The following is a 24,379-nucleotide window of genomic DNA, read 5'->3' as shown; positions in this document are numbered from 1 at the left end:
CAGGCTACTGGGTGGAAAGGAGTGGGTCCCCATGAAGCCCCACTTTCAAGCCAGGGATGGTCTGAAGCCTGAGGGCTGGGCTGCCAGTTCTGCTGACCGGAGTAAGAACTTGTGATGCTTTTTCCAGGCCCACCCATGGCCACCCATGGACAATCACCACGTACTTCCTTCCCTCTGAAGCTCATAAAAACCCCAAACTAAGCAAGACTGGGGCAGATGTTGGGACAACCTGCTTGCAGAGAGGAGCTACCCACTGTGGGTGTCCTCGCAGCTGACAGCTGAACAGACATCTGCACAATCTGCCTGTGGAAAGGAGCTACCCACTTCAGGTCTCCTGAGAGCTGTAGTGTAGCTCAATAAAGCACCTCTTTGCGTTGCTTACCCTCCAGTTGTCCATGTACCTCATTCTTCCTGGACACAGGATGAGAACTCAGGACCTGCCAAATGGTGGGAGTGAAAGAGCTGTAACACAAACAGGGCTGAAATATGCCCCCCACCTACTCACCACGTTGTGAACACAAGGAGAGAAGGAGAGAAGAACTATAGCCCTTCAGGGAGCCCAGACTTAGGAGCTCCCCAAGCCAGGGCTGTGATGCCTTCTTTGGGGCTCTGCAGTTCCTGGCATCTCCAAGCTTCTGGGCACCACCACGTTCCCCAGTGCCCACAGTGAAAGCCACTCACAGTATGCCTCGTCCGGCTGCAGCCTTGCAGGGAACTGGCACTCGTGCCAATACCTGGAGCTGTCCACCCCACCACAGCCAGCATGCCTTCCTGTGTGCAGTGCCCGGACCCCCATGCTCGCTCGCTCATTCAACCCTCACTGCTCTGTGCCTGGCTTGCCCTTGGCAGGCATGGGATCTGGGCCGGTAGCACAAGTTGAGTACAGCCTGCCAGGCCGAGAGAGCAGAATGAACCATTCGGGCCCGAGGAAAAACTCAGGTGAAGGCGCCAGCAGCCACAGAGGTTTCCGGCTGGGGAGGCAACACCCCAAGGACCCCGTGACAGTGGGGCCGCCATGGCAGTGCTGTGCTCTCCTTGCAGATATTATTGAGGCCAGGGAAAGTGAAGTTTGCTTCCCAGAGAAAGTGGCAAAGCCAGCATTCGGCCCTAGGTCAGTGAAGTTCCACTGCCCATTATCTTTCCTGAGAGCCATTCAGTGATTCATTCATTCATTCAACAGAGATTTGCTGAGCACCTTCGACATGCTAGGCAGTGTTCTATGAGCTGAAAATGCATGTGTGAATAAAACAGAAAGTATTCCTGCCCTCATTGGTTTGGCTGTTTGTGAGGGAAACAGCCACTTTAAAAATCACCAAACTGATAAATATGCAGTTTGAGATGCTTAGTTTTGAGGAATAATTTTCATGCAGTAAAGTGTACTTTTTTAGTGTATAGTTCTCTGAATTCAGACAAACACATACAGTCATAGATAAACACCACAATAAAGATATAGATGGGTTCCATCACCCCCGCAAAAGTTCCTCATTCCCAGTCCCTGGAACCCAGCAATTGATTTTTTTTTTTTTTTTTTTTTTTTTTTTGAGACGGAGTCTCGCTCTGTCGCCCAGACTGGAGTGCAGTGGCCGGATCTCAGCTCACTGCAAGCTCCGCCTCCTGGGTTTATGCCATTCTCCTGCCTCAGCCTCCCGAGTAGCTGGGACTACAGGCACCCACCACCTCACTCGGCTAGTTTTTTATATTTTTTGGTAGAGACGGGGTTTCTCTGTGTTAGCCAGGATGGTCTCAATCTCCTGACCTCGTGATTCGCCCGTCTCGGCCTCCCAAAGTGCTGAGATTACAGGCTTGAGCCACTGCGCCTGACAATTTTTTACCCCATGATTGTGCCTATTCCAGAGAGTCATGTAAATGAGATCATATTGTATGCAGCCTTTTGAATGTGACTTTTTCACTTAGAATGATGTATTTGAGACTTACTCATGTCATGTGTATCAGTAGTGCCTTCCTATTGCTGGATATACATACACATCTGTTCATCAGTTGAGGGGCACTTGAGTTGTTTAGAGTTTTACATATTTATGAATAAAACCATTATGGACATTTGCATACAGGTTTTATATGAGCTGAAATTTCCATTTCTCTGGAATAATGACCTAGAAGTAGGATTGCTGGATCATTTGGTATGAAACTGCGAAATTGGTTTCTAGAATGGCTGGACCACTTTACATTCCCACAAGCAGCAAATGAGAGACCCCGTTGTTCTGCGTCCTCCCCAGGACTTGGTATTGTCCTGTCGCTGAGGTCATTAGACATTCTAACAGGTCAGTCATGATTTCAACTTGCAAATCCCTAGTAACTAATGGGGTTGAGCATCTTTTCACTTGCCGGTTTGACATCCACATATTTTCTATGTGGAATATATGTTCAAGTCATTTGCCCATTAATTTATTGGATTATTTTGGCCAGGCACACTGACTCATGCCTGTAATCTCAGCACTTAGGGAGGCTGAGGCGGGCAGATCACTTGAGACCAGGATTTCGAGACCAGCCTGGCCAATATGGAGAAACCATGTCTCTACTAAAAAATACAAAAAATTAACTGGGTGTGGTGGCATGCACCTGTAATCCCACTTACTCAGGAAGCCGAAGACCAGGAGGCAGAGGTTGCAGTGAGCCAAGATCGCACCACTGCACTCCACCCTGGGCAATAGAGCAAGACTCCATCTAAACAAAAAAAAAAGAAAGAAAGAAAAAAAGTTTACTGGATTATTTTATTTTATTACATTTTGAGAGTTTTAAAATATATCCTGGATAGAATTCCTTTATCAGATATATATTCTAAAAATATTTTCTCCAAGTCAGTGGCTTGTCTTTCTATTATCTTAAAAGAGTCTTCTTAAATTTATTTTTATTTGTTTGACTATTCAAGTGAAGCAGTGGGACTGCTAAAGGAACAAAGAAATTTGTTACCAGTTGTAATCAATTAGTTATAAACACCACTGTACTTAGACCAATTTAAGAGTCTTTTTTAAAAGCAGAAGTTTTAAATTATGATATCAGCTGTAAGGTTTTTGCAGTGCTTCATAAGGTGAAGAAGTTCCCTTCTACTTCCAGTTTATTCAGTTTTTTAAAATCATAAATGCATATTGAATTTGGTCACATGGCATTTCTAAATCTGTCGAGATAATCCTGTGGTTTCTCTTCTATAGTCTGTTGAAATACTGCTGACTGACTTTGAAATGTTGCATCAGCCTTACCTTCCCAGAAGAAACCCTGTTTGCTCATAACGTATCTTTTACATATAATCCTGCAATCAGTGTACTAATATCTTGTTCATAATATTTACATCTGGGTTCTTGAGGAATTTTTGTCCGTGGTTCTATTTTCTTGTAACAAATTGGTGTGGTTGATATTTAGACCACTTATATTTAATGTAATTATTGAGATAATTTTATTTAAATCTACTATCCTGCCTTTTCTTGTATTTGTTTCGTTTGGTCTTGTTCCTCTTTTTCTTCCTTATTTTGTATTAGTTGATCCTTACTTATGATCCACTTTAACTTCTCCATTAGCTTAGTATTTATACCTCTTTAAAAAACAATATACTTCTTCAATTAATCAGAAAACACCTTAAAATCTGTTACAGCATGTGTAATCTTATACCCAAATTCATTATATTCATCCCTTTTACTATAAATATATAATTCATTGAATTTATTTTGCTTTAAATAGTCAATTATATTTTGTAGTGGTTAAAACTTAAAGAAACTTTACATTTACCTTCTTTTTGCTATTTTCATATTCTTTCTTTGTGTAGCTTCAATTTCCTAGCAGTTATTATATTCATTCTACCTGGAGGACTTCCTTTAACCATTCTATTAAAATCTACTGGTAATGAATTCTTTCTTTTTTTGGTTTGCTTATATAAGGAAAAGAATCTTTACTTCCTTATATTGCTACAAGATATTTTAACTGGATACAGAACCCTGGGTTAAGAGGGTGTTTTTTTTGTTTTTTTTTTTCCCCTTAGTCACTTAAATATTACCACTCCATTGCTTCTGATTTGCAGTGTTACTGACAACAAATCTGCTGTAATTCCTATCCCTGTTCCTCTGTAGGTAATAAGGTTTTTTCCTTCGGCTGACTCCAAGATTTTCTCTCTCTCTTTGGTTTTAGATATGATGTACCAAGGCGTATTGCATTTGTTTTCTTTTTGATGTTTACTCTGGTTGGTGTTTTCTGAGCTTTTTGGATATGTGGTTTGATTACTCATCATTTTTAGAAAATTCTTGGTCATTATCTCTGCAAATGTATATATTTTTGACCCATTCTCTCTCTACTCTGTTTCTGGGATTTCAAAACGAGAAGTGAGATCTTTGATATTTTCCCTCACAATATTTGCATGCTCTCTTCTCCCCATCCCCCACCACACTTTTGTCTCTTAGTGTTTCACTTCAGGCAATTTAATTTGACCTATCTTCAAGTCTTTATCTCTGGCACTATGTTTTGGCATTTGTTTTTAGCATTTCCATCTGCTTTTATAGTTTCTATCTTTCTGTTGAAATCCCTGTCTGTTAACGCATGCTGTCTACCTTTCCACTAGAGCCTTTGAAATGTTTTAAGTTCCTTGTTTGTTAGGTCTGACATCTAGTTCATATCTGAGTATGATTCTATTGATTTCTTTGTCTCTTCACAATGAGTTTTTGTTTTTTTGTCTTGTGTCCAATAATTTGTTATTAAAATATTTGCATGACGTAAAGGAAAATGTTTAGGCCTGGAAATTGACATGTTTCTTTTACTACTTCGCATTTCGTTTTTTTTTTTGGAGGAGGTAGCATTGAGTCAATCTAATTAGGAGTTGAGCTTGTCTTAAGTTTTGTTGTTCTGTGGTTATTTTCAAAAGATCAGCTTTAGAGTTCAGTTTCAGTGTGGTTACCAAAGTGTTATCCTCAATGTTCCTGTTCCACCTTTGACTTAGTGTTTCTCTGTGAATCTGTGCCTTAAATAGGGTCTCTCTCTAAGCTCCTGTTCCCTAGCAATAGGCTTCTGTTTCTAGTTCCTTGCCACTTGCTGATGTGGCAGGGGGTGGGGAGAGTAAATGTCCTCTGCTGCTTTGGTTCAGCCTGTCTTAGGCAGGCTCTGTGTCAATGGGTCTTGGGGATCTTAGGTGTATTTCACATTGATCCTATCTTTCTCCACCAATAGGAAAACACTAATGGTCTGATCCCAGGATCTTGGCAAGGAAATGAAACTGCATTTGCTAAGGCCCTGAGGCAAAAGAAGCTTGGCCCATGGAACCAAAAGAAAACTAGTGTGACCTGAGCAAATTCAGCAAGAAAGATAACCCTTGAGAGATCTGTAGGGCCAGATTATGTGTTACCTGTGTGCTGCATTATAATTTTTGTTTTTTTTATAGCAAGTTCAATGGAAAATTTTAAAGAACATTAATTGTCTTGGATAAATAGAGAATTTGGAATTCTTTAAGAGAGTGGTACTGGATAAACTAACTTTTCTATCATCTCATATGCTATTTAGAATTTCATCTCAAGTTTCACATATTGACTGTAAAATGCACTGACTCTAATTCTGTGCTTCCAGTTAAAATATCATTTCTCCATGAAAACTTCCAAAAGTCTTTTTTTTTTTTTAATTTACTAGTTGAATTGGACGCATTTCACATGAAGTATCTTTCTGGTACTGGTACATCATTTATTTCTGCCCTTTATCAGAACTTACCTATTTACTCATTAGCCAGTTAAGCATTCTTTCCTCTTCTTCTTCCTATGCATACCTGTGAAATACTAATGGTCAACAGCTGAGCAGTTTCTTGCATACATTAGTGAAATGAGTTTTTTTTTTTTTTTTTTTTTTTTTTTTTTTTGGAGACAGAGTCTCGCTCTGCCGCCCAGGCTGGAGTGCTGTGGCCGGATCTCAGCTCACTGCAAGCTCCGCCTCCCGGGTTCACGCCATTCTCCTGCCTCAGCCTCCCGAGTAGCTGGGACTACAGGCGCCCGCCACCTCACCCAGCTACTTTTTTTGTATTTTTTAGTAGAGACGGGGTTTCACCGTGTTAGCCAGGATGGTCTCGATCTCCTGACCTCGTGATCCGCCCGTCTCGGCCTCCCAAACTGCTGGGAGTACAGGCTTGAGCCACCGCGCCCGGCCTGAAATGAGTTTTCTATTGCTAGCAATGTTACTAGCATCTCCCCCAAAAGAAAAATTATCAGACTCATGCAGTGGTTTCATGTTATCTCAAATTAATATTTAAGCAGGTGACACCTGAGTTCATCTGAGTAGCCGAGAGCCAAAGAAATACAAATTACACCCCAAAGGATTAAGAGAGAGGCCAGGCATGCTACTTATCTCTTCTTTCCACAGCTTCTCAGCGCACTTTAATGCAATGAATTATGGCAGAGCTCTTGAATCATTTGGGGGAACGTGTACAATATGTGCCTTGATGAGTTGGGCTTCCATTTATGCATCCATTTCATTGTCCATTCAGTAATAATGAATTACTATAACAAAAACTAGCTAACATCTGTTGAGAACTTACTTTGTGTCAACCTCTGAAGTAAATGTGTCACCTAAGTTGTCTCATTATGGGGTAAGGGCTATTATCATTCCATTGAATCTGAAATTCAAAGTTAAATGCTTGCCCAGTGACAAACAGCCAGCAAAGGTACCCATTGAGATTCAAAGCCAGGACGCTGTGACTTAAGTTATTTGCCACTATGACACATTAAGCATCTACTTCTAGATCAGCTATGTGCTAATCCTTTGAATCTGGAGCTGACTTAGTCATGTCCCTGCCTTCAGAGAGCTCACCACCCAGTGGGGGAGATGGACATGTATACTATTAATTAAAATAGAGCATGATAAGTGCTGTAAGGAAGAAATGAGCAAAAGTTTAGTGAGAATCTAGGCCATAGATTGATGTATTAGTAATTTGCCAGGAGAGAGGGTAAGATGGGAAACAGGAATAGCAAGGGACTTGATGAAGATCCCATAGTGAAATGTGGTCTGAGTCTCGAAGTATGAATAGGAGTTCATGAGTATGAAAAGCGGGCTAAAGTCATTGATGATTCAAAATATAGTATATCCTATTGTTTGAAGCTGGCACAATGGGGGTAACAAGAATAGTGGACAAATATGAGGGTGGCCTGCTTTTAGGACATTTTTAAACTTTATTCTATAGTAAATAGGAAAGTTGGAATGATTTTGAGCAAGTAGTTTGAACATGTGAATAATAACAACAATAATACTAGATACCATTTATTGAGCGCTTACTATGTGCTTAATCAACAGATACATAGCCATTTTCTCTTCACAATAAGATTATGTAGCAGACATTGTTATTCCTTCTTACAGGTGAGCAAACTGAAGTACATATAAGAGGTTAAGCAGCTTACCCAAGGTCGTTGTGCCAGTAAACATGGGAGCTGAGGTTCAATTGCAGGCCTGAGTAATGACCACGTTTGTAATCCCTCTGTTTCACTGATTCTGCTACTTAGAAGTCTCTCAGGGGCAGGTGGAGTTGGGATTGAAGAGCCCGAGGCTGGAGACAAGCAAGTGGTTGAGGGAGCAACAATGAAACCAGACGCAGATGGAAAAGGACCAGAGTGGGGGATAGAGAGGAGGGTAGAGAGGAAGTTTCTGGAAGGGAAAAATGGTAAGTCTTGGTGACCAATCTAATTATCAAACACAAAGGCTGAAAGAGTCCTAGAGTCCAAGTTGATGCCCAGGTTTCTGACTGTGCAGCTGAAAAGACCCTTGTGGCTGAGATTGAGAACTCAGAAGGGGCAGTTTGAAAGCTTAGTTGAGACAGGTTGAGTTGTGCCCATGGGACTGTAGGTGGAAGTGTCCAGTGGGTGTTGGCTACCCAGATCTGGCCATCCTGCCAGCCAGGATGTGCAAGCTGGAGACATGGTCTTACCTTGAAGAAAGTATCAATGGGTAGGAGACTTGGGTTCTAGTCCTGGCTGGGGCAGAAGTCATTTAACTCCTCCATTCGGCCTTGGCCTCCATGTCCATAACATTTAAGGAAGGAAGGAAATTACCTTGAAGGCCCTGTCTAAGCCAAAATTTAGTAATTCTATGTTCCCAGTCAAGAAGAGAGCAAACACCTGTGGAAACAGATCCTGGAAAGCTGTCAGCTCACAGGCTAGATGTTGAATAGCATTTCACACTCCACTGCAGATATCAAAACCTTCAGCAGTATTCACAGAGCTCACTGCAGCAGGCTAATAATTATACTTTAGGAGGTGATTGTATGCTTTTCGTATTTTTAGTCTAATGAGGAAGTAAACTCTGTGTGGTTCGTGAGGGGGCAAATTCCACCACACACGCATCTACATTTCTGAGAGAAAGAAAGGCGATCTCTCATTTCACGCCCCATGTTCCTGCTTTTCTGGAAGGCCCATTATATGATGCCCTAATGCTCCTTGGCATCAAAACTCACTTTCCATTTCAAACTTTCATTGGCAGAATTGCCTCAACCACTGGTAGAGATGGTTAGCAGGAGGTGAGGCTGATCTTTCCAGGCCATTGCAGGGCAGCCAGAGTTCCCTGGTGCCCAGTGTCCGCCCAGTGTAGTTTGGACTCACAAGAATCCATAGAGCATGCACCATGCACCCCATGCAGTGAAAGCTAGTGGGCAAGAAAGCATCCACTGTCAGGGAATGTGAATCAAGATCCAGTTTCAAGAGGATTTTAAATCACTTTTATTAATAGCAAAACCACATTTATTATCCTTCTTTTATCTGCTAATTCAATTGGAACCAAAACGAATAGATGACTAATTCAGTTGCAAACAAAACTAAGAGTGTTTATGAACATCAGGACATTTTGGAATATAAAGCATAGAGAGTATGTGCTATATGTGTACACGTACATGGATAGATATGATTTTTATATTCAGCATGTTTATAAAGGTGGCATAATTGCTGGAAAATGTATGGCCTTTGAAGGAGACAGAACTAGGTTGTCATCATCTGGTTGATCTTGGGGAGTGGAACTGGGTTCAAATAAGCCTCGGTAGCTGTGTCACCTCAGGTGTGGTACCTACTGCCTCCAAGCCTTCGCTTCCCGAAATGGAGGTAGTACCGACCTGACAAGGTCCTTGGGAGATAAAATGAGATAACGCATAGACATTCAGCACAGTCCCTAGCATCTAGATGTGCTCTCCAACGTTAGCTTTTCCAAGACATGAATAGCATATGTAAAGAATTAAGAAGAGCTTCAGGCACATAGGAGGCTCAATAAATTGCCACATTGATATTGCAACCATTGGCATTGTCAGTAAAGCCACTATTCATAGTAATAGTGGAACAGCTGTGTTGAGCCCTGGCCTTAAAGTCCTAAGACTGACATTCCAGTGTGGGCTCCTTCACTCATTATCTCCATGACCCTGAACATACCCCCTAATCCCTGTGGGCCTTGGTTTCTTCATCCATGGCCTATGCTTCAAGGATGGGAAGACTGACATGTGAAGGAACCTGTTCCCCACAAAGCCCTGCACAAATGCTATGGACATGATGGCAGTTACAGTTGGCATTTCCAGTGGCTGATAAATAGATTCAGGGTTGGCCATTCCCCTTACCAAAGCATTGGAAGAAGTTTTAGTTGTCGTTGTTGTTTGTTGTTGTTGTTGTTTGTTGTTTCATGGAAGGCCTTGGGGAATTTTATGCATCCATAATCCAAGCAGGTGTAACTAGGCCTTGGACCCTGGACAACCTTTCTGGGCATAGCCACACACTCCCCCGATTATCTGCTTGGTTTGTTGTTTGCTGCCCCTAAAGCTGCCTTTATCACAAGGTGCTCCAGAGTGTCCTCAGTCCCAGCCTTTTCTGTGTCGTCCCAAAGCAACTGGCTCCTTCCTCTGCAAGAACCCTGAGCAGCAGCCCAAAGCCTATGTTGTTGTGAAGATGAATCAGTATTCTTAAAACAAGACTTTGTACAGAGCAGATGCTCCTTAAGCATTAACTCTTTTAATTAGCAGGATGTAAAGATCTTAGACAGTGCTTGGCACACAACAAGGGCAATAGAAGTGTTTGCTATTTTTATTATGATCGTTTATTTATTTAGTCAGTCAACAAATTTTTCCTTTGTATCTTCTTGGTACCAGGCAAGGGATGAGGCACCAGAGAGAACAAGACAGTCTCTGCCCTCGAGGAGCTTGCAGTCAAGAGAAAAGGGAGACAAATAAGCAAAAATGCATGAGGAGATGAAGAGCATGGGGGAAATGAGGAAGCCCCTATCTGGCCTGGGTAGGAGGGAGACGGCAAGGAAGTGATAATAGAGAGACTTATTCTGAGGAGTCCACTGTACCTGTGAAGATCCTTGTCTGACACATGGTAGGTTCCTGGAGGATGTAACCCTAGGGCTGCACCTTCTGTGAGCTGGGAAAGAGTGTCAGGAACAGAGACGGAGAGAGGGTGTTCCAGGAACAGCACTCAGCATGGAGCCAGGGTGGCCATAGGCAAGCGAGGCAGCACAAGACAGCTTGGGGCCTCCGTGCTGGGCTGTGGATTTGAACTACCCTCTGGGCTAGACTGGTCCCCAGCCCCTAGTACTTTATGTTCCACCAAAAATTAAAACTAGGAAAGATTCCAGGATCAAGTCAAATACATTTCCAAGCCATGCCCGCTATTGAGTTGGGCCCCTGTGAACATCACCAAAGCACATCAGCACACGAAAGGCTCCGAGGATGATGATAGAACACAACAATATTGATGTCATAATCCCTGTGCCACCAAAATGATGTCATTGGCTGCTCAGAATCCCAGCACTTAGACGCAAGAGAACTATACAAGTTTAGAGCTGGAAGGACATGGAGCCAGTGGCATTGCAAGCAACACAGTTTATGAAACAGCCACTGTGATGGGAAGATCTTTTAGCAGGGAATACCATCATCTGTGGCATGTCAGATAACTGACTCCCCGGTCAGCAGTGAGAAGGACAGATTGGAGGAGTCTCGGGGGCCAGAGGACCAGCTTGGAAGCTATGCTGGTCCTAGGGGACTAGAAGGGAAAGCGAGCATCGGAACATGAGCAGCATGTGAGCAAAGGCGAGGAAGGGAGGGTACACACGCGATTAGGAGGTAGAATCATGCAGACTTGGCAGCTGAGTATCACTGTGACAGTCATGGGAATTCCCTAAACCTCAGAGTCAGGACCAAGAATTCTAGACTTGACTTCAGAGGCACTACTGGGTGGTTGAGACAAGCCTCTCTTCCTCCTCAGGCCCAGTGTCTGGTTCTAACAAGGATGTGTGTGAACACGATGAGTTTCAAGGGACCCTTCGGCCCTCCGATGCTGACATCTCAAGATGCTATGAGCTGTTTCCACCTCTGATGCAGACATCAGTGAGCCAGACAAGCCCTATGGCATCAGGGTGAAAGAGCCAGTTCACACATTTATTAAGTGCCTTCTGTATACTGGGCTAAGCACCAGGCCCTGGGAGGGAAGGAAGGAGGGTGGAAGGGTGTACCAGGGCACCAATCCCCGGGTAACTCAATTACTCCTGTCAGTTACCCAGAACAGGGAAAAGGACCCTGAAGTCAGAAAACCAAGAGGTGCTAATCCCAACTCTGCTGTGCTAGCTGGGTGACCTTGGCAAGTTCCTTACCCCTTGTATTCATTTCTTGTGGCTGCGACACAAATTACTACCAAGTGAGTGGCCTGAAACAATAGAAGTTCATTTTCCCACAGTTGTGGAGGCTGAAAGTCCAATATCAAGGGGCCAGCAGGGCCATGTGCCCCTCGGAAGACCCCACAGGAGGATTCTTCTGCCTCTTTCAGCTTCCAGCAGCTCCAGGCCTTCCTTGGCTTATGGCCACATCGCTCCAATCTGCTTTTGTCTTCACATGGCCATCTTCTCTGTGTCTCAGATCTTTCCTTTCTCTTATAAAGACATCAGTCATTGGAGTTAAGGCCCAATCTAAATCCAGGATGATTTTATCTTGAGATACTTGATTACTTTTACAAAGACCTTATTTTCAAATATGGCCTTATTCATAGGTCCCAGGAGTTAGGACTTGAACATAGCTTTTAGCGGGCAATGATTCGGCCCACTACACTCCAAATGCCTCTGCCTCCTCATCAGAAAAATGAAGATCATCGTAGCGTTTATCCTGTTGGGTGGCTGGGGGAGAATTAAAGAGGTAATACACATATAATCCTTAACATGGCACCTGGTTAATCACGGTTGCTGTTGCTCTAAACCTGTGTAGTTCTCTCACGTCTAAATGCTGGGATTCTGAGCAGCCAGTGACATCATTCTGGTGGCACAGGGATTATTATGACATCAATGTTATTGTGTTCTATCATCAGCTCCAAGTGTGTGTGTGGGGCAGGGGGAGGGAATGTCACCCTGTCTAGGACTGCAGACATTTGTCACTTGACTAGTCATGACAGCCAGGAGAGGATCACTCTGCTGCTGCTTCTATCCTGAGTTCTGAACGGACTTGGGGCTGCCAGGCATGACAAGGATTGATGGGGAACACTTTGGCACATACAGCCATTCTGCACCGCTGGGTGCACCCTGCGCTATTGGAGCTTGTGGGCTGGGCCAGCAGCGGTCAAGGCCCTGGGAACGCACAGACAAGCATGACGGGACTCCTTCTCTCTCGAGCCCTCAGGACTGAGAACAGGAACAGGCACACACAGCGGTGCAGGGAGGGAAGTCCCTGTAGGCTCAAGCGCGGCTTCGGGCTCAGTGGTAGGATCCAGGTGGGATTCGGAATAACACAGCACAGTGCCCAGCAGGTACTAGGAAAGCATTAAATATTCACTCATCCAGTGCTTAATGAACAAGTGTGATCACTGACTTTGGAGACAGGATGATCTATCACCGATAGAACAGGCAGACAAAAAGATGCTGAAAATACAAAACACACAGAATTTGGAGACTGATCGTTCATGAGCAGAGGAGGGTGGCATTTAGGAGGGTTCCCAGATTTCTGGTTTGGGAAACTATGGACGATGGGGAGGCATGGCAGAGGAAGCGGAGGTTGGAGTGATGATTCGACTGTTAGTAATGCCTGATGTTCATGGAGCACTCACTACGGGCCAGGCATCCTGCTAAACTCTTGGTATAGATTATCTTATTTAATCTACTTAATCCTCACAACAGCCCAATGAATAAACCATTATTATCTACATTCTACACAACTGAGGCAAACAGAAGGTACGTAGCTTATTACTAACAAGTAACTCCAGTAGCGCCAGCAGTCTTCCTGTTTCCCAGGGCACAATGTCAGTTCCTTTTTAAGGGGCAAATAATCTAAGGGGCTTGTTCTCGAATTCCCGATTGAACCATTCTACCATGTGGCATTAAGTATATAGTTTGTACTGAACAAAATGTTGAGACAAGTCTTACTTCAAACAGGAATTCAGCAGACCTGTAACGTGTGCATCTCAGCTTTGCATTTCCTGGCTGTGTGACCTCTTCATACTGCTGGCCCTCTCTGAACCTCCCCTTAAAACATGTCCCCAGAGGCTGTTGTGAAGAGAAAAGGAGAGCCCATGGGTGAAAGTACACTTAGAAAATGTGAACCAAATGGAGAATATCACCAGGGGGCAGCTAGAAAGCGACTGCTGGTCAGATTCAAGTGTGAAGCTGCCCAGCCAGCGCCCCCAGGTCAACTCATCCTGGATCTTCTTTCCATGCCGAGTGAATGCCCATCTAGAAACTGAGTTGAGACAGCTTTGATCACAACAGGTTGTGGCTCCCCGGGGCAGATTTCGGCTGCTCTGACAACTGTAAAATGGAATTATGCCTGCAAATTAATTTACTAGAAATTGTCAACATTTCACAAAATGTTCCTGGAAGCCCACATAGACAGTTAGACCCTACAGTGCACTCCTGGCCTAGTGAGGTGGGGGTGAGGCACTGAGATCAACCCACCACTCAGCCCCTTGGAGAGTGATCAGGGACAAGGACCCCGGGACAGATGCAGTCCCCTGAAGAATAAGGGTCCACCGCTCTTGGGCCTCCATCGCCTTCACTGTATTTTTTCTATTGAGGTGAAATTCACATAAGATAATATTAGCTATTTTAAAGTGAAAACCTCAGTAGCATTTGGTACATTCACAGTGTTATATGACCACCACCTCTTTCTTGTTCCAACCCATTTGTTTTCACCCCTGAAGGAAAAGCGGTACCCATTAAGCAGGTGCTCCCACCTTCCCCTCACCACCCACAGCCCCTAGCAACCTACAATCTGCTTTCTGTCTTGCGGATTTACTCACTGTGGGTATTTCATGTTAGAGGCCACCTATGCTAAAACAGAGTTGTCCCTGAGATAGGCCCCAGCTCTGAGTGTTCATTAATCAAGGTTCTCAGCCCCTTGGGGGCTCTGTTCCTCCTCTTCACTCTGGGTTTACCCCACCAGTTCTCCCACTGAACATGCTCCACCAGTCCCCCCCCTCCAGGGACATGTCTTCACTTCTGCCAAGTGGACGGCCCTTCCATGCCCCCTCAGGGCGTCCCATCTGCATTCCACCCAGCAGTGTCACTCCAGAGCCTCTGGTGATGCCTGTAACTTGTTCTCAGGCAGCTCATGGCTTACTGAGGGTGTAAACCATGTGGCATAGTGAAAAAAGTTCAGGTTTTGCTGTCCAAAAAAGCTAGATTTCTGGCCCGATGCGGTGGCTCACGCCTGTAATCCCAGCACTTTGGGAGGCTAAGGTGGGCGGATCACCTGAGGTCAAGAGTTCAAGACCAGCCTGGCCAACATGGTGAAACCTCATCCCTACTAAAAATCTCAGAATTAGCCAGGTGTGGTGGCAAGTGCCCGTAATCTCAGCTACTCGGGAGGCTGAGGAAGGAGAATCACTTGAACTCAGGAGGTAGAGGTTGCAGTGAGCTGAGATCGCGCCACTGCATTCCAGCCTGGGTGGCAGAATGAAACTCTGTCTCCAAAGAAGCTCGATTTATCTCTTTGTCCCCTCTCTAAGGGGTGGTGGCCATGAATTGGGATACACAATGATGTTCTGTTTGTCCTCTCGTTGACAGCCCCAGAAGTATTCCAGGTGTACATGGACGGAGGCCCCGGATACTCGTACCCCGTCGACTGGTGGTCCCTGGGCGTCACAGCCTATGAGCTGCTGCGGGGCTGGGTAAGACAGGCGCCTGTGCGGTGCACACGAGGGGCTGTGCAGTGGGGGCTCAAGTTGTTCCTGGGCAGGCAGAGTCGACAGGGCACGCAGTGCAGGAAGGAGAACTGGTGGAAGAGTCACTGCCCCCCCAGGTTTCAGTCCTGATGCCTGTGTGCCGCCTATGAACGCCCTGAGCTTCTGGTCCAACCCCCTCATTGTACAGATAGGAAAGAGGCATCCAGAGGGGGAGGGTCTTACACAAAGGCCCACAGCGGATCAGTGACAGGTCAAACATCAAAGCGCCTTGGCCTCGTGGTTTCAAACACTGTCCTCTTTGAACCCACAACACAAGGTCTCCATGTCTGATTTTCTAGCTGATTGGAAAATGTTGAAGGGTGAAGACCATGCTTCTTTTTTCTCTTTGTTTGTTTTACATCTTCCCTGAATATGTAACTCAGTGTCCTATAAAAATGGGACATTCAATATGTATTTGTATTTTATTGCATTTAAATTTACTAGCTGAAGATGATGAATGGGACTATTTGGCAGCTGTAATAGCACATACTTTTATTTGAGCAGAAAGTATTATGTCTAGGCTGGACGCAGTGGCTCAGCACTGTAATCCCAGCACTTTGGGAGGCTGAGGTGGGAGGATTGCTTGAGCCCAGGAATTTGAGACCAGCCTGGCAAATATAGGGAGATTCCATCTCTACAAATAATAATAATTTTAAAAAAATAACTGAGCATGGTGGCACTCGCCTGTAGTCTCAGCTACTTGGGATGCTAAGGCAGGAGGATCACCTGAGCCTGGGAGGTCAAGGCTGCAGTGAGCCATGATGGCACCAGTGCACTCTAGCCTTGGTGACAGAATGAGGCCCTGTCTCAAAAAAAAGAAAGTATTTTGACTAAAATTAATTTTGAGGTGTTATTTCTTTGCACAAGTATCATTTGAAAAGGATGTCACTTCACCATGTCTCAGGACCATGGTTTCCTCATTGGTACAATGGGAATAATAATATCCTTTCTGTCTATTTAGCGGAGCTGAAGTTTTAGGATTCTTGGGTTCCTGGACTGTGGGAGACATGGTTTGCCTGAGACTTGTCTCCATAGCGCCAGTGCCCAGCACAGAGCTGACAGAGGCAAAGAGCCAGATTATCCCACCGACTACAATTTTAATGTTGTTTCAGTCATTTGCATACATGCATATTCATGCACATAGAAAGTTCCTTCCTTGAGGGCATGGTGGTGTCTTATTCATTGTGGGTGTCCCATTGCATGGTTATAATGCGTGTTGAATGAATGTTTGTTAATGAATGAATGAATGAATGAGTGATGAGAGCAGTTTGTACACCATGAGCACTGTGAGCGCAAGTAAGGATTATTTATCACCCCGTAGTCCGGCAACAATTTTCTGCTCTTGATCTCAATTATTTCCCCTAAATTCCTCAAAAACATAATTACTATACATTGCATTCTTAGAATGCAAAGAAAATATGAGCTTGTTCACTGAATGAAAAGAATTAATGTCCCACAGGTTTACCTGTGAGCTGCTGCGGGGCTGTGTAAGACGGGTGCCTGTGTGGTGTTCCTGCTTGGTTCATTTCTTGTCAGCTGTTTCCTTTGATATATATGCTCAGAGGAGGAATATGAGGGTGGAACCAGAGCACACAGGCATCCGCCAGAGGCTGTTAATCTCATGTAATCAATCACAGCAATGACCTTGGCGAGCAGTTGCCCTAAACGTGACTGGCCTCCTGCCAACAGAAAGGATATTCGCAGTCATTCCTCATGGGTCTGTGCAATCAAAGATGATAGCTTGGCAAAAAGCCCCAAGGATGGAGTGGTCCCTGCTGATTCACAAATAAACTATTTTATTTTATTTTTTAATTCTTCTGAGTTTTCTGCTTAAAGATCCAGATGCTCTTTTCAAGGACGATGCTTCTTGGAAGAGGAAGAAGCAAATGATAGGGGATCCAGGCCTTTGGCATGGCGACAAAGTAATGGAATGAAAGAACACCACCTGTTATGTACTACTGTAAATCATTCTCCGAGATATTCTTAACTGGCTTCTTTGACCCAAAAGACAACAGGTTTATGCAAATAATTTATTCTCTGTTTTTCATACTGGAAACAGTTGATTTAGTCAAAAAGCTGTGCTGAAAAACACTCATATTTATCCATGGACGATGTAAATTTAGGAGTTTTCCCCAACTCTTACAATTCCTCAGTCATGTCAGTGACAATATCCTTGGGTAGGATCCAGGAAGCTCCTTACGTCCAAAAGAGGAAAGAAAGTCACAGTGGAGACCAGGCGCGGTGGCTCACATCTGTAATCCCAGCACTTTGGGAGGCCGAGGAGGGCGATCACCTGAGGTCGGAGTTCAAGATTAGTCTTGTCAAGATGGTGAAACCCCACCTCTACTAAAAATACAAAAAAAATTAGCCTGGCATGGTGGCGGATGCCTGTAATTGCAGCTACTTGGGAGGCTGAGGCAGGAGAATCGCTTGAACCCGGGAGGTGGAGGTTGCAGTGAGCCAAGATTGCGCCACTGCACTCCAGCCTGGGTGTGACAGAGCAAGACTCTGTCTCAAATTAAAAGGTCATAGTGGGAATCCCCAATATTGTTCTAGGATCTTAAAGTTGGAACGCATTGAAAATAATGGGTGGAAAACTGTTCCTATGGCTTGTTGGCCAGGGATCCAGGAAAACAGCTGTTTCTCCTCACAAGGAGCCAAGCACTCTTTATGGACAGCTGAGGGGCCAAGTCCCATTGGCAGGTTTGAGACCACAGTGCAGAGCAGGGTTCTCCAGCCCCGGGGGCTGGGTATTGGTCTGTGACCTGTTAGGAACTGGCCACACAGCAAAGCAGGGGGTGAAGGTGAATGGCAGGTGAGCCAGGGAAGCTTCATCTGGATTTAGAGCCAATCCCCGTCACTCACATCACCACCTGAGCTCCACCTCCTGTCAGGTCAGCGGTGGCATTAGACTCTCATAGGAGCACAAACCCTCTTGTGAACTGCACATGCGAGAGACCTAGGGTGCGTGCTCCTTATGAGAATCTAATGCCTGATGATCTGTCACTGTCTCCCATCACCCCCAGATGCGACTGCCTAGTTGTAGGAAAACAAGCTCAGGGCTCCCACTGATTCTACATTATGGTGAGTTGTATCATTATTTCATTATATATTACAATATAATAATAATAGAAATAAAGCGTACAATAAATGTTATGCACTTGGATCATCCTGAAACTATCCCCTCAACCCTAGTCCGTGGAAAAACTGTCTTCCACAAAACCAGTCCCTGGTGCCAAAAACGCTGGGAATCACTGATGCAGAGAACCCTGTGCTTTTGGTTGGAGCTTGTAGGCTGGACAGGAGACATAAGTAGGATCCAACTTCTCTCTGAGCCAAACTAGAATCTTAGCTCTTACCCTGGCAGGCCTGCTGAGGAAAAGAAAAAGGCCCAAGTAGGTGCCACTCGTCAGAATTCCTTTTGGTGCCCCAGTCACCCTGGCACTCTGACTACTGCCTCTCCAGAGAACACTATGGAAAGAGATATGAGGAGATCTCCCTTCCCCTGACCACATCCACAGAGAAGAGATGGACAGATCTTCAGCCAGCCATTGTCCCAACAAACCTCAAAGTCTCTCTGACACGTGAGCACCCATCTGTTCATTGATTATCCTCAGGATCCAGGGGGCGCCGTACTGCCAGAAAGAATCTTTTTCACTCTTGGACAGCTCTAATGGCTAGAGATTTTTTTCCCTTTACTCAGTCAAAAGCTGCTTCCTTATAATAAAGAAAAATAATCTTAGGGGAAATCTCACCGGTTCAAACCCTGGCTCTAACCAGGTACCCCATCTGGGATCCTAAGCAAGGCTTTTAAACAGACTGCATATTCAGAATCCTTTTGTGTTAACAAGAAGAAATTAGTAATTATATCTACCCAATAGGATTGCTTTGAGAATTAAATGATTCGGATTATGTTAATTACCCAGCTCCTTGACTGATGAATGGCTGGCACTCAGGAAACATCCCCCTAGGACTTCTACCCTGGAAGGACCTGCTGGAAAGCCTATGTCCTTCCCAATTTAGCATCTTTCAAGCACTAGAGGCAGGCACTGAGAGCAGAGGCTGGATCACACCTGCTTACTGACCATTAGCAAGTAAGGCCAGTGGGCTTCATGAGCAGAGATGGGTTCCCATCCACACTCTATGCTTCTTGGTGCTGTGATTTGGGCTAAGTCACTTACCTCATCTGATCCCTGACTTCCTCATTTATAAAAGAAGGTTTATCAGGCCCATCTGCAGGATCAGTGTGAGATTACATGAGAAAATGTGGTCAGGGCATAGGCGGTGTCTGGCACATAGGAGACATGCTGATTATTACGCAAGTAAGTAAATACACACACAGCAATGATTCCACAAGACTGGTGGATGCAGGTGAAGTTCTGCTGACCTAGGTTTAGAGGAGCAGGGGAGAATTTCGGAGGGAGGAGACATTGAAGTTTGGTCACATATGAATGGTTGGAAGGAATAGTGTGAGCTCAGCTAGAGAAGTGGAAGCTAGGGCTGATTCAACAAACATTTTGGCCTACCCACCAGTCAGAAGGATAGTGAGGAGACGTCTGTAAAGGACCTGCGGCCAGCTGGAGGCATTTGGCTTTACTGTGTAGGTAGTGTGGTACTATCCATGGTACCTAAGCAGGGAAGTGACAGCACAGTGGTCATATTATACATAGAACCATATATGTCTGGGTTCAAATCCTGACTTTGCCACCTAGACTGTTAGTAATCTTCAGTGAGCCTGTTTCTTATCTATAAAATGGGGAGAATATTAGTACATATACATGTACTAATAGTAGTACATGGCACAGGTTTCTCCACCTTGGCACTATGGACATTTGAGGCCAGATAATTCTTTGTGGTGCGGGGCTGTCCTGTGCATTGTTAGGATGTTCAGTAATATCACTGGCCTCCACCCATCAGATGCCAGCAGAACTCCCCACCCAGTTATGACAACCCAAAATGACTCCAAACATTGCCAAATATCCCCTGGGGGACAGTTGTCCCTGATTGAGAACCACAGCCATAGAACAACCAGGAGGACTAAGTGGGATCCTGCGTGTAAGGCCATTAGCACATTGCATTGCACCCCCATGGAGTGGGCTTTCAAGGACCACTCGCCCCTTTCACGTCTCCCTAGGACTTCTACCCTGGGAGAACCTGCTGGAAAACCTGCATCCTTCCCACTTTAACACCCTTCAAGCACTAGAGACAGGCACCGAGAGCAGAGGCTGGATCACACCTGCTTGCTGACCATTAGCATGTAAGGCCTGTGGGCTTCATGAGCAGGGATGGGTTCCCATCCACATTCTGTGCTTCTTGGTGCCCACTCCATGGGGACATGAGGACTTTGCCCTCTTTGCTCACTCCCTGACCTGGTGTTACCCTTGCCTTTGACCCCAGTCAGCACTTCTCCTTAGGAATGGGTGGATAGAGAAGGTTGAAGGTACAGAGAGGCCAGCGAGTCGAGGGAGGGTACCCAGAGCTCCCCCTAGAGGTGAGAGTGCAGCACTGAGTACCGATGGATGTGCAAGGGGTGGGTGGGCTGAACCTGGAGAAACAGGACCATGTAACCTCACCAAGGAGGCCAGTAGAGCACTGTGCCAGGAGTCACAAGCCCGGGAGGTAATGGAGTCTGTGATCTCCATTCAAAGGAGGAGGAAGGACCACTGAATTTTTCAGTGTTTTCAAGCTGTGTTTCCTACACTCTAGGACCCTGCAGAGATGATCCGACAGTTCCAGAGGCAGGGAAAGTGTTTCTCTGGACTTTGGAGGTTTAAATTACCTAAGAAACTGTTCTTCACTGTCATCTGTTCCGTGTTTGGGATTTTGAATAAAAAGATTTTGGGGAAAAAAAACATTGGGTTAGATGGTCTCCAAGGCCCAGCTCAACTTTAACAGTTAAAATGACAAACATCCGGCAATTCTTTTCCTCTGTCTTCTATTTTTTTGGTAAATTGGCATTTTGTTTTTTGAAACTGAGTTTCCTGGAATAGAGACACACCCGCACTCCGTAATAAGTATATCTAATGTCCCACTGCTAAAATTGCTTTTACCAGCAGTACATGGAATTACTTTACCTTGTAACTACCAGCTGGTGTTCTGACTCAACACATCCTAAGGCCAGCGAGTGAGAACTCAGCATCAGTACCAGCAGACAGGATATTGATCTTAATATTTGCGAATCTTCTTATGAAAGAACCTACGTTTCTCTACAACCACCCAAACAGATGAGGGCTGAACCTGGTGCCTAGAGCTGTGGAACTTGTTTTAGTCATGATGTTCCAAACTCATTTCTAAATGTATGTCCTGCACTGGCTTCCTGGCACATCAGAGTTATTATTATCATCATGGTTTTTGTAATTGGTCTGGTTGCCTCTAGAAGGAGAGAGAATTACAGAGATTAGGGAGAAAGAGACAGAGAGAGAGAGAGAGAGAGAGAAGCTCACGTGGAGGTCCAGTGGAACAGCAGAATTGATGAGCACCTTGGAGTGACCAAGAAGGAAATAGGAAATGAAATGTAAATGATGAGAAAACATTTACATTTGTTTCTGGCTGGTGTTCAAGTTGGGTGTTTGGATCCTCGGTCTCTGGTGGCACTGCAGAAAGACCAGGGGATGAGAATCAAGGACATTGGGAAAGTCTCTTTTCATCTGCCAGCCTCAGTTTCCTGAAGTTTGAAATGAGGGACGAAGTGCTGCATCGTTGTCCGGAGTCTTCGCACCTCCAACAGCTGGGTTTTCAGGGTAGGGGTGGGACTGTTTTGGGCAGAACTGTTTATTGAAAGGTAAAAAAGACAGGAAGGAGCAATTCTAAATAGTCCAAAATGGCCGGGTGCAGTGGCTCACGTCTGTAATCCCAACACTCTGGGAAGCTGAGGCGGGCAGATCACCTGGGGTGAGGAGTTCGAGACCAGCCTGGCCAACATGGTGAAACCTGGTCTCTCCTAAAAGTTAAAAAAATTAGCAGGGCATGGTGGCACATGCCTGTAATCCCAGCTACTCAGCAGGCTGAGGCAGGAGGATCTCTTGAACCCGGGGTGGAGGTTGCAGTGAGCCGAGATCGCACCATTGCACTCCAGCCTAGGCAACAAGAGTGAAACTCCATCTCAAAAAAAAAAAAAAAAGTCCAAAACTGAACTCAGCCCCAGCTCATCTCCCAGTGGTGGCCCTGAGCTCTGGGTCTCCTGCCCCTGTCCCTGTGGAGATTATAGAGAGCTCCCCTTCCCTAAACGTGCCCAGCAGCCCCGTAGATTCCCTCCCCAGCACTGATTCCACCCCCGACCTCTCTTTACTGCCCATCTCTCTCCAAGACAGTGAGCTCAGTGCGGGAGGGACCATGTCTGTCCTACTCACGCCAGGCGCCGTGTACAGAGGGCACCAGCTCATCACAGGAGCAGAGTCAAAGTCAGCCACCTCCAGTGAGAGCTCTGTGTGTGGACGGTGAGAGCTGCTGTTCATTAGCTGTGATGGCCATGACTAAGATCCACACACTGGGTGGCTTAAACAAAAATTATTCTCTCACAGTTTTGAAGGCCAGGAGTCTGAGACGAAGTGGTTGGCAGGGTTTGTTCCTCCTGAGGCTGAGGGAAGGACCTGTTCCAGGCCTCTCTCCTTGGCTCGTGGATGGCTGTTTTCTTCACATCGTCTTTCCTCCGTGCGTCTTTCTGTGCCTTAAAGTCCCCCTTTCATAAGGACTCAGGTCTTGTTGAATTAGGACTGACTCTAATGACTCAATTGGATTACTTCTATAAAGAGCCTATGTCCAAACAAGGTCACATTCTGAGGTCCTGGGGGCTAGGACTTCAGCATATGAATGTGGGGGACACAATTTCCCTTGTAACAGCAGTGGTCAGAGTCGAGCCTTGGCCATTCACACTGCCTGGCCTTTCACCTCGGTGCCCAGCTCCAGGATATAGTGCCTCGGTTTTGTCTTCTGTGAAGTGGTCATGTTAACAGTCACCAGTTCATACAGATTCTAAGGGGCATTTTCAGTTAAGGTTGGCTGTCATCATTCTAACTATGGTAGTTGTTTCTGGCGAAGTGCGAAGGGGTCTCACACGCAGTGGTGGGCAGAAAATGCTCATTCATGGAAGTCACCACTTCCCATTGGATTTTTTAAAATTGAAGAAAGATTTTAAAATGTTATTGTATCCAGTTAATTCGCCTTTCTAGAGAGCCCACGGGTTTTGGTTTTGCTCTGCCTATTATACAGTGAAATGGACAGGCCCTCATTCAATTAACAGATAAGAGAGAAGGCTAAAAAGTCAGGGAAAAAAAGCTCCTTTCTGGGTGTGCACATCTGAGCGGGCACAGGCACACCCCTCAGGGCCAACATCTTCTCCAGGTCCCCCTGTTTGGTAAAGATAAAGGTGTCCCTTCACTCCAGGAAACTGTAGCCCTCCCAGGGATCAGGACCCCAAGCCCCTTTGGGCTGGCGCCCTCTATCTGTAGCAGCCCTGTGGGAATTGCGGTTCCATGAGGCTGGAGCCAGAGCCTTAAGTGCCACGGTGTTACCCACACAATGTATGAGCTTGATCACATGGTGGGTGACAATCCAATGACCACAACCTGGGAGGGTGACCAGTGAGGTCGATGCAAGTAGATCATGCTTCTAAATACGCCACATGCATAGGAAATCAGCTCCTCCCTGGGTGGGGTTTTCAGTATGGTGATAAGGGGAGTTAGTTTCCAACTCAGGCATCTCCGGATCCTACCAGTTTGCAGGGCTGGGCTTCTTCTTGGAACTTTTCTGAAGCAAGAACTCAAAGTGCAGCCAGTACAAGTGATTGCTTTGTCACAGTGTGTACCTGGCAACCCCGAACCCAGGGACCAAGGTGGCAGTGGAATCCCAGTATGGTGTCTGACTCAGGGTTAGTGTTCGCTCAGCACCTGCGGAGGGACTGAGACGTTCACCGTCGCCGTGCTCTGGGACTCTGCTCGATGGCAGACACTACTGGGGTCCTGAGGACACAGAAATGAGCGTGGTCAAATTCCCCCTTTGAGCAGCCCACAGCTTCGTGGAGGAGACAGACAGTAATAATTGTATTGGCACATATTAATGGCAATCAACTTTATATGGGTTAATTGCGGATTCATGGCTCAGATTTCTCCAGGACCAGTTTGTTGCACCACCACACATGCCAGGGAAATTGTTGCTTTTGTAATCCCAAGACATGTGGCCATGATACCAACCTGAAAACATCTTGGAGCGCAGTTCAGCTGGAGAGGCTCCAGGAGAGACATTCATGGGGT

At 45.5% G+C, this 24,379-nt stretch overlaps 1 protein-coding gene and 2 long non-coding RNA genes across 3 annotated transcripts in view; 2 read left to right on the top strand and 1 right to left on the bottom strand.

Annotated features, from left to right (window-relative positions):
- STK32B (serine/threonine kinase 32B) overlaps window positions 1-24,379 on the top strand; it is a gene marked incomplete at its 3' end in the record, with an annotated part of 393,231 nt that overhangs the window by 353,937 nt on the left and 14,915 nt on the right. The window contains exon 7 of the mRNA XM_017864573.1: window positions 14,974-15,077. Coding sequence (XP_017720062.1) covers window positions 14,974-15,077 — 104 coding nt within the window. The remainder of the gene's footprint in view (window positions 1-14,973; window positions 15,078-24,379) is intronic.
- On the bottom strand, window positions 400-11,982 carry LOC108523814 (uncharacterized). The gene is made up of 3 exons (XR_001883900.1): window positions 11,584-11,982; window positions 7,368-7,513; window positions 400-437 (listed from the first exon to the last, which is right to left on the bottom strand). It is a non-coding gene; the product is annotated as an uncharacterized LOC108523814 (long non-coding RNA).
- On the top strand, window positions 10,760-12,056 carry LOC108523813 (uncharacterized). The gene is made up of 3 exons (XR_001883899.1): window positions 10,760-11,013; window positions 11,199-11,349; window positions 11,976-12,056. It is a non-coding gene; the product is annotated as an uncharacterized LOC108523813 (long non-coding RNA).

The sequence above is a fragment of the Rhinopithecus bieti genome, unplaced genomic scaffold (genome assembly GCF_001698545.2).
Source record: "Rhinopithecus bieti isolate Rb0 unplaced genomic scaffold, ASM169854v2 scaffold_75975, whole genome shotgun sequence".
NCBI classification, from domain to species: Eukaryota; Metazoa; Chordata; class Mammalia; order Primates; family Cercopithecidae; genus Rhinopithecus; species Rhinopithecus bieti.
The sequence above is the reverse complement of the archived record's forward strand: the minus strand, read 5'-3'. Positions and strand labels throughout refer to the sequence as shown.